General features: G+C 21.2%; 1 protein-coding gene across 1 annotated transcript; it reads right to left on the bottom strand.

Annotated features, from left to right (window-relative positions):
• Positions 1–368: 368 nt before the first annotated feature.
• LOC122498673 (bromodomain-containing protein DDB_G0280777-like) lies at positions 369–6437 on the bottom strand. Its single transcript, XM_043606523.1, has 3 exons — positions 6309–6437; positions 3496–3628; positions 369–2150 (listed from the first exon to the last, which is right to left on the bottom strand). Exons 1-3 carry the CDS (start codon positions 6318–6320, stop codon positions 658–660), a joined length of 1638 nt encoding a protein of 545 aa, XP_043462458.1. The 5' UTR covers positions 6321–6437; the 3' UTR covers positions 369–657.
• Positions 6438–11299: the final 4862 nt, after the last annotated feature.

An 11299-nucleotide genomic window follows, 5' to 3' on the forward strand; every position in this document is an offset into this window, starting at 1 on the left:
GAAATATACTTTCGTTCAGAATTAGAAAATTTTTAAAAAGTTTATTTTTTTATAATTATTTAATAAATTTTTTATAAACAATTAATTTTTTTTAATGTTCTAAGCCTTTTAAAAATTTAAAAAAAATATCAACATACTATTAAAACTAGAAGAAATCAAAATCCGTTGAGAAAATTTAGGAGCGGCAATTATTTAAAAAGTTATAATAAAAATTATATTGGCGCGGCGCAAAACTTCAAAAAAAATTAATTGTTTATAAAAAATTTATTAAATAATTATAAAAAAATAAACTTTTTAAAAAATTTTCTAATTCTAAACGAAACTATATTTTATCCCCCTTTATATTCTCGCTTGGTTCATTTAAATCGGTTCATTCATTTGGGAGAAATAAAATTTTGTTTAAAAAGTTGCAAAAAAAAAAATTGATTTTACAAAATTGATTTTATAAAAAAAAATTTTTTTTCCTGTTCTTTGGTGGACACATTCCTAAGGCCAATTAGAAATGTTTCTTCAAAATTTGGAATTAAAAAAAAAAAATACTTTTTATTTTCTGTGAAAATTTTGAATTCTGCCCCTAAAGTTTAATTTTCTTTTTCTTCAAAAATTTGAAAAAAATGGAAGAACAATCAATCTAATAATTAAAACAGAAAAAATTTTCTAACGACTTGTTGTTTCTTTTTCGTTAATTTTATCAATTTGTTTACTTTCATTCTCCTCATTATCATCATCGCGCATATAATAGACTTTACTGCGATAACTGTAAGCGCCTTTTTCATCCTCAACTATTGGTTTTGGAATGAACATTTTCTTTGGTTTGTAATTTATTCTATTTGCAATCACATAATAGGGAATTTGTGCTTGAAGATTGAGTAATTGTTGAATTAACGATGGCATAATATTATCATGTAATGATGAGTCTTGTGTCGATGAAATACTTTCGGAATTTTTCAATTGTTGTGGTGGTACAAATCCATATTGTGCTGTTGATGATGATGATGATTTTGTTTCTCCCTCATCTTTCTTGTATTCAATGTGTCCAATTTCTTTTAGTGGATATTTACCGTAATATGTTTTCTTTTTTATTATTGGATTTTGATAGTCGTTTGTTGTCTGTTTTGTTGCATCGTCTTTGGATGATGCTGATGATGCTAAGGATGGTGATGATGATGATAATAATGATGATGATAAGGATTGTGATGATAATAATGATGATGGTACTGATGATGATGATGATGATAATAATGATGATGGTGATGATAATAATGCTGATGATACTGATGGTGATGATGATAATGATGATGATAATAATGATGATGATGATAATGAAGATGATGATAATGACGATGTTGCTAATGATGGTGACAATTCCTGTTGAGTAGTGGCAATTCTTTGCGGTACTTGCTGCTGACTTGCAGTTTCTTGTTCGGCGTAGGAATATTGTCGAATTGGTTCATTAATTGCATCGTGATTGTGAATTGTTTCTTGACGTCTTTCGGCATTTTTTTCTTGTTCATTATCGTTGGATGATGATTCTTTTTTATCGTCAATATTCACCTCGACTGGTGTGTGATAAATGTAAACTTTTGGATCAACATAGGGACCTTGTGGTTCGTACATTTTGAAGATTAATTGTTTAATATATGTTGGTACCATTGAATATGGTTTGTACTCGACTGCTGGCTCAATTTGTTGTTGTTGCTGCTGCTTCTCTTGTTGTTGATATTGCTTCTCTTGTTGTTGTTGTTGTTGTTGTTGTTGCTTCTCCTGTTGATTATAATGTTGCTTCTCTTGTTGCTGTTGGTAATGTTGCTTCTCTTGTTGCTGTTGATAATGTTGCTTCTCTTGTTGCTGTTGATAATATTGCTTCTCTTGTTGCTGTTGATAATGTTGTTTCTCTTGTTGCTGTTGATAATGTTGTTTCTCTTGTTGCTGTTGATAATGTTGCTTTTCTTGTTGATAATATTGCTTATCTTGTGGATGATATTCCTGCTTTTCAATTGTCGATACTAATATTCTTTCCTGGGGGTTTGATGTCTTTATTTCCGGAACATGTTCCGTATCTTGACTCTTGCTTTCACTCGACTGAATATTTTCCAATTCGGAAGTCCATTGAGTGTAGGGTGCAAATAGCTTCCAACTCACTCTGTAGCCTGTAAATTAGGATTTTTTTTCACATAATCAACGATTAGAATAAAACAAATGCTTCTAACTTGGTTTTTTTTGTTTTTGGGTAAATTCTAGTTTTTAAGGGATTTTTTCTTATTTTGCAAATTTTTTCCAATAAAACCAAACTGGGCTCGATTCAATTATTATTTTGCAGACTTTTTAACTAAAATTCTTCCTTAAATCAATCAATTTTTAATAATTATCGAAAAAATCCTTTGACAATTTTTAAATTCATTTTTGTTTACAATCAAATATTTTTAATGATTATCGAAAAAATCCGTTGACAATTTTCAAATTCATTTGTTTACAATATATTTAATTTTACGAAATTTCAATTATTCGTAAATTCTTCTTCATTTAAATATACATTAGAAAATGAAAACTTCAAAAAATATAAAAGAAATTCAATTAAACTTTTGCAAAAAAATTAATTTCAAAATTCAATTATTTCTAAAAACTCAGGCTATATTGCTTTTAATATTCAATTATTATCTAAAATTTTAACTGAAATTCATTTTTAAATCAATTTTTATTAGAAAATTCTACTAGAATTCAATTATTTAAATACAAAAATAAATAATTTATTGAATAATTGAATGTTTCTGAAAATTAAATTCTCATAAAGAATTTTATCAATAAATTTTTTAAATAATTGAATTCTTTCGCGACGAATTAAAAAAAAAAAATTTTTTTTAAGAATAATTGCAATTTTCTATCATTTTATATTGAAAATTGTGTAAAAAATAATTGAATTCCTGTGAAAAATTTTATTTATGAAAATAATTGAATTCTTGCAACAAATTTTATTAAACATTTTTTTAAAGAATTGAAATCCTGTGAATAATTTCATTTGTGAAAATAATTGAATTCTAGGGAAAAATATTATTATTTATGAAAATAATTAATTTCTTGGGAAGAATTTTATTCAAATTTTTTTTAAATAATTAAATTTCTCAGAATTTTTTAAAACTTTTTGAAAATAATTAAATTCTATTTAGAACTTTCATTAATTGAAATCTGACGTTAAATTTTTTTAAATCTTTTTTAATAATTGAATTCCTTTGAAAAATTTCATTTTTGTAAATAATTGAATTTTTGGGAAGAATTTTATTAAAATTTCTCAAATAATTGAATTGCTTCGAAGAATTTTATTCTTTACGAAAATAATAAATTGAAATCCTGATAAATTTTTAATATTTATGAAAATAATTTAAATATGTTTGCGTAAAATTTTATTAAATTTTTTTAAAATAATTGAATTTAAATAAACAATTTTAAATAATTGAATTTTTTAAAATAATTAATTTCATTATAGTCTAAGAAAAGTACCATTAGAGTCATCGTATTGAATATGTCCCTGAGGTGCGCGCACAATACGTTGCGCTTCAGCTGCTGTTGCTGCTGCAACTTCTTCTTCTTCTTCGGCCGAGCAAAAAGCAACCAATAGAAACACCAAAAACGTCTGAAAATTTAAAAAAAATTTCTTTTTAAATTTTATTTCTCTCCATTGTCAATATTTTTCAAACTTTAGTTCTACTATTATTAATTTTAATCATAATAATAGTAGTAGTAGTAATAAATTATATTTTATCGTATTGTATCAAAATTGTATCGTATTGTTTCAAATTGAATCGTATTGTATCAAATTGTATCGTATTGTTTCAAATTGAATCGTATTGTATCAAATTATATCATATTGTATCGTAAGTAAATAATAAATAATTTATTTTTAATTAATTAAATAATATTTCATTATATTCAAGTTTTATTTTTGATTAATTCCACAATTTTTTCTAATTATAAAAATTTCACTTCCACACTGTCTGTCGTGTATTCTCTTATTTTAATACTGTAAATTTCACATAACTTCCGCGTTAGTTCCGGTATAAATATTAAAGGATATATAAACATATAAAACAACTACTCTAAATGCACTATCAGAATGTAATATCACTATTTAGAAAGTATATTTCTGTTCATCATATATAATTTCCATTTATTACTCGACATTTTTATTTATCAATGAAATTTTTTTGCAATATAAAATATTTCACTAAAATTCTAATATCGATAAAATTTTGTAAATTATTGTTTTGAGGGAGGGGGGGGGAGAGAAACAAATTGAACGCTACTTGTCTCGTAATTTGTAAAAAATTGATGTTGTAAATAATATTTAAAGACATAAGTTTTCATTTCTTTTTTTATAGGATTTTTTTTTTATTAATATGAGAGCTGATTAAAATTGTCTGATAGTTAATTAGTTTGATTATAATTTAATATTCAGTGAAATTTATTTATTATTACTGAATTGGTAAAGTTTATTTATTTTTTATTAGCATTAAAAATTAAAATATTAGTAAACTTAATTAAGAATCAAGTGGTAAATTAGGTAAATTTATTAAATAAGAAAAAATTTTGTAATCAAGCGAGAATTAATTGTCAATTAATTGAAAATTAATTTAATTAATTAAAAATTCATGTAATTAATTAAAAATTCATGTAATTAATGATCAGTTAATGTAGTTAACTATCAATTAATGAAAATAATTATCAATTAACTTAATTAATTATAAATTAATGTAAATAATTATCAATTAATGTAATCAATTATTAATTAATGTAATTAATTATCAATTAAAATAATTCATTGACAAATAAAATAGTTGATTAACAATTGAAATAATTATGTGACAAATAAAATAATTTATTGACAGTTAAAATAATTACAATTAAAATAATGAATTGCAAATTATAATAATTAATTGAAATTCAAAATAAATAATTGACTTTTAAAATAATTAATTGAAAATCTAAATACATCTATGTTCAGAAATTAGTTATTTATGGCAAAACTTAAATATAGAATGATTCACATATTTTTATTTTTTGTCGTTATAAACTTTTTTTTTATTTTCAAGCAACTTTCACAAGTTAAATTAATTATTTGTCAATAAAAAAAAATAAAATAATTTCACTTCTAAACCTAATTTAACTGAAATTCCACATCATAACTAATAATTTTATAATATTAATAATTATTTACTATTAGCTTCTTTGAAACCGTTTTTTCGAGTTTTTTTTATTTTTTTTTTTTTTTGCAATAATTAAATAGTAATATTTAACTTAAGAAAATATTTATTAAAACAATTATTCACTTCAGATTCAATTTGGATTGTTTTGAATTAATGAAAACGGTGCTAGTTAAAATAAAAGTTACATTAATAATTAAAAAACTTTTTTTAATGAATAAAACTTGTTTCAAAATTGATTCAATTAATAAAAAAATATTTAAACGAATAAAAATGATTTTATGAATAAAAATTGATGAGTGATTTTTACTTTAAAAAAAACTGCTTTAACTTGAAATATCGTTTTAATCAATAAAAAATGTCTTAATTATAATAAATTGTTTTAATTACGAAAAATTATTTCAATTCTTAAGTCTTAATTATAAAAAAATTGTTTTAATTACGAAAAATTATTTCAATTCTTAAGTCTTAATTATAAAAAAATTGTTTTAATTACGAAAAATTATTTCAATTCTTAAGTCTTAATTATAAATAAAATTGTTTTAATTACGAAAAATTATTTTAATTCTTAAGTCTTAATTATAAAAAAATTGTTTTAATTATGAAAAATTATTCCAATTCTTAAGTCTTAATTATAAATAAAATTGTTTTAATTACGAAAAATTATTTCAATTCTTAAGTCTTAATTATAAAAAAATTGTTTTAAGGGCATTTGAACCATGATGACGTCACAGATTTAAAACTAATGCTTTGCACAAACTGTGACGTCATCAAGGTTCAAATCCCCTTAATTATGAAAAATTATTCCAATTCTTATAAAATGATTTTAATTCAGAAAAAATTGTTTCAATTATTAAAACGATTTTAATTCAGAAAAAATTGTTTCAATTATTACAAATGATTTTAATTTTGAAAAAAGTAATTGTTTTAATTATTAAAAATGATTTTAAGTTAAAAAAAATGGTTTACACTTAATAAACACTGTTTTTAAGTAAGAAAACTTATTTTATTCAATAAAAAGAATTTCAAAGAAAAAATAAAATTTTTTTTGAAAAATTGTCTTAATTATTAAAATTTAATATTAAATGAAAAAAAAAAAATTCCGACACTCACTTGGAGTCTCATGATGAATTTTTTTATTTAAAATTGTGTGAAAATCCACGAAAACTTTTATCCTGATAGTTTGTTGTACACACGACGGTGGTTATTGACGAAGAAATCTGCAAACTCTGATGGTGGGTCTTCTATATAGGCGCAAGGAGTCTGTCGAGTTGATTGTAATTGGTGGAACGTTATAATGGTTGGCTACTTTTAAAGTCATTCCGCCTTTGGTAATAATAAATGTTTAACCCGCAAGCATATGCCTCCAAGGTATTAAAAAAAAGAGAGTCCCCCCCCCCCTTCTCCTTCGCCCCTTCCTACCATCTCTCAACTCTATTTGTACGAAGAAAATAATGCGTCCTTTAAATATGACGCAAGAGAAAAGTTGTAAAATTGTGAAAAAATTTTGTATACACACAAAACTTTACTCACCACACCCCCAAATCACAAACAAATGCATATATATATATGTAAAATGAAAAGCAACTCCAAATTTTCACGCGCGAAACAAAAAAAAATTGTTGAATTAATAATTTTTCTTAATTTTATTGGATAAAAAGTCAAAATATGGAAATTATATTTTTTTATTCACTAGGTAAAAAATTTTTATGCAATAAAAATTATTTTTCAATTTTGAACCTCAATTCAAAGTCATTGTTTGCAAAAAGAAAATATTTTAATGGTATGTTTGAAATTAGACCTAAAAAACAGTTTTTACCCTAAAATTGAGATGAAAAATCATTAGAAGGTTTCATTTTTTTTGTATAAAAGGTAAAAAATTAATTCATTGACCTGCATTTTTATGTTTATTCTTTTGACCTAAATTTTAAAAAAAGTGTAAACTTAGGTGTAAATTCGTGTAAATTTAGGTCAAAAATGAATGACTTATAAATTATTTAATGAATAATTTTACTTAAATATATCTAAATTAATTGAATTTTACAAGAATTGCGTTTACAATTTTCATAAATATATCAACTTCAAAAAGGTTTTAATGTTAAATTTTACAAATTTTCAATTTTGAATGAATTTAATTAGAAAAGAACTTAAATTTTTGAAAAATTTCAATAATTCAAATTCTTCTGAAATTAGGTCACATTTTTTAATATATATTTCATTAAATATTAAAAATATTAGATTTATAGAAGAATTTTAGTTAAAAAAAATTTTTTTAAAATTGAATTTTGGAAAAGTTACAAATAATTGTCGAAATTCAATTATTTTGAAAAATTTTATAATAAAATTCTTAGCAAAATTCTAATTTATTAAAAATTTATTCAAAATTTAAAATTTTTTTTTTTTTTTTTTTTTTTTCAAAATTTTAATTTTAAATAATATTTAAAATTTTTCTAAGAATTTTATTAAAATTTTTCAAAATAATTGAATTTTGACAATTACTTGTAACTTTTCCAAAATTCAATTTTTAAAAAAAATAGATTTTAAAAAAATAATTTAATAAAATTTTCCAAAAGAATTCAATTATTTAAATAAAAATCTAAATAAAGTTATACGCAAACATTCAATTATTTTCATAGATAATTAAAACTTCATAGTAATTCAATTATATTTACAATTTTTTACAAAATTTCTTCTCAATAATTTGAATTATTTTCATAAATTTTTCACATGGATTCAATTATTTTCATAAATAGTTAAACTCATCGCAAAATTTCAATTATTTTTAATACAAATTTAATTTTAATTCTGTTGAAATTATAGTTGAATTTCTTTAATATGTATTTAATGTTATTTGGAAAAATTTAAACTCAATTGTTTAAAATTTTTTTTAAATTCAATTGTTTTCAAGAACTTTAATAAAATTTTTTGCAAAATTCAATTATTTTCATAAATAACAATATTAATCACGAGGATAAAATTATTTTCAAAAGCAAAACAATTCTTTTCAGAAATTCAATTATTTTCAATTATCTTTATAAACAGCCAAATTCTTCGTTGGAATTTAATTATTTAAAAAAATTTAAATAAAATTCTATGCAAACATATTTAATTATTTTCATAAATAATAAAAATTTACGAGGATTTCAATATACAAATTTTTTCGCAATAATTCAAATATTTTTATAAATAATTAAACTTTTCTCAGGAATTTAATTATTTTCATAAAACAATTCGTCGCAGGATTTTAATTATTTCTGATAGGTACAATTTTAATCAAATTCCTCGAAAAATGTAATTATTCTTAAAATCTTTATTAAAATTCGTCAAAAGAATTCAATTATTTAAAAATGTGTTGATAATTAATTCTAACAAACATTCAATTATTCAATAAGTTATATATTTTCGGATTTAAATAATTGAATTCTCGTAGAATTTTCTAATAAAAAAATTTATCTAAAAATGAATTTCCGAATAATTAATTTATTATTTATGAAAATAATTAAATTCTTGCATCGAATTTTATTAAACTTTTTTTCAATAATTCAATTCTTTTGAGAAATTTTACTAATTGTAAAAATAATTGAATTCTTGCGAAGGATTTTATTAGGATTTTTGTAAATAATTAAATTTTTTTTTTGAAAAATTTTATGGCAATTTAAATTATTATAAAACATGAAGAAATTTATCACTCTGAGTCGAATTGATATCTTCATGTTTTACAACAAAATTTTGATAAGTTTTTAATTTCCAAATGTTAAAATTGAAACTTTTGAAGAATTTTAATTCGTATGGAAAAATAATAATGATTAAATATTTATTTAAAAAAGAAGTTATGGATGTTTGCGAATAATTTTACAATTGAAAAAATTTGTAAATAAATGTAATAGAAAATATTTGTGAGCATCTAATAATTTTTAGAATGAATCAGAATATTCTTTAGGGTCAGGGAAAAAGTTAAAATCAGTTGGGAAATCAGGGAAAAGTCAGGGAAAAATAAAATTAAATATATTTGTGGCAACCCTGTTGATTATTTCCGCCTCTTTATTTATGAATTGAACTGAATTATCAAATTAGAACGTTTATATTGCATTATTGCGTTAGTTTTTCTAAATTCTTGTAACAAATATTGTAGAAATATATAGATGTATATGTTTTGTTCTTTTAAAATGAACTAAAAGTTTATTACTGAGAATAAAAATACAATTTTTGTCATTAAATTTTATAAGACAAAGTCTTGAGTCTTGAGCCTTGAGTCATAAAATACAATGTATTTTTAGGAAGTCATTATCATTGTCCATTCTTGGTAAACATGCGTTTTAGTGGGCGCAAATATAGAAAAACATGAAAAATAAAGATAATAACGTTCAATAAGTAATAGGAGAATTGCACATTTACACCCAGTTGAAAATTAGAATCTTGTTATAATTTTATATACTCTTTCAACAACTTTAATACTTTAAAAATAAAAAAAAAATAAAAATGAGAAATAATAATTCCATTTATGCGAATTGTTCAGTTTTGCCTAAACTGTATTTTTAGGTCAATGGGGAATTTTATTTAAAAATAGAAATATACAAAGAAAATAATTTTAACATTAAAAAATCGTTTTTTTATAAAATTTTATATTAAATAATTTTTTGACAAATTAAATTATATAAAATTAAATAATAATATCAAATATATAATAATATTATTATATAAATATTGAATAAAAAATAAATTTAATATAAGAATTATTTTGAATAAAAATCTTTGCTAGGTTGAAAATGCTAAAAAATAGCTTGGATTTCAAAATCTACTAATTGTTAAGTAAAATAAAAATTCGATTTCTCGAATTTTTCGACCCAATGGTCTTCTTAAAAAATTACATTAAAAATAATTTTTTGGAATTTTTAAATTATTTTCTTGATGTAATTTAATTATTAATATTTAATATTAATTATTAATTATTAATTAATTAATTTAATTATTTAAAAAAATATTAACAATATTTATTATTATTATTAATAAAAAATTTAATAAAATGATAATATTAAAATATCACTGATGAGTTGCTATTAAAAAAGTTTAAAAAAAAGTACAAGATCTTTAAAAAGTAATATTCTTATTTTTAGAGTTTCGTATATTTAATTAAGATAAGTGAGAATAGAAATTCTTAAATGGTAATCAACATTTTTCTCTCTGTAAAGTTTTAAAGAGTCAAAAGAACACATATATAATCATTTATTATATGAACCTTAAGGCGTAAACTATATTAACTATATATACATGCATACGAAACTAAATGGACGTTGAAAAACACAATTACCTTAAAATACTTTCATTACATACAATTTAAAAGAATAAGAAACAAAAATCTCTAAAAAGAAAGAAAAACCAAAATTACATTTAATTTTAGACTTTTAGTATTAAAAATACAGTGCATAGTTTTTAAAAACTCTAATTATAAATTGTAGACAGGCGCAAAAAAAAAAATATATTACACTATATACAAAACACTTTAAGCGCAATGTATATCTAATATCCGAATGCATAAGCCATAGATATTGAGCCGCATTATTGACAACTTAATTTGAATAAAAATTATTTACATTTCACATTTGTGAGTAATATAGACCGATAGAAAAAAAAAATATAAAAACTTTCAACACTCTCTCTTTCTCTAATCATTGGGGGAAATTTTTAAAACAGTTTTTTTTTTAAAACATTATAGCCATTTATTTATATATTTTTTTTCTTTTTCATATTATGTTTATATATATTACATGACAAAAAAGATGTACAATAACATTATTATTGTATTTTAAATATACAGTTATGAATATTTATTATTCATATAAAATTTATATGGAGGAAATGTGAAAAAAAAATTTTTTTTTTGTTCGAAACTTCACTTGTACGCAATTTTCTTATTATTAAATAATTTAGAGACTTTCAATTACAAAATATTTACGTAATAAATAGTATCATTATTTCACAAATTTGTACGTAACCGAGAAAAGATGCTGTTGAAGTGCAAATGATATTTATCAGTTTCATTTAATGGAAAATGCTTTTATTTTTTTTTAAAAAAACTTATTCTATTTTTGTAAAACTCTCTGAAT

The sequence above is a fragment of the Leptopilina heterotoma genome, unplaced genomic scaffold (genome assembly GCF_015476425.1).
Source record: "Leptopilina heterotoma isolate Lh14 unplaced genomic scaffold, ASM1547642v1 Lhet_157, whole genome shotgun sequence".
Classification (NCBI taxonomy): Eukaryota; Metazoa; Arthropoda; class Insecta; order Hymenoptera; family Figitidae; genus Leptopilina; species Leptopilina heterotoma.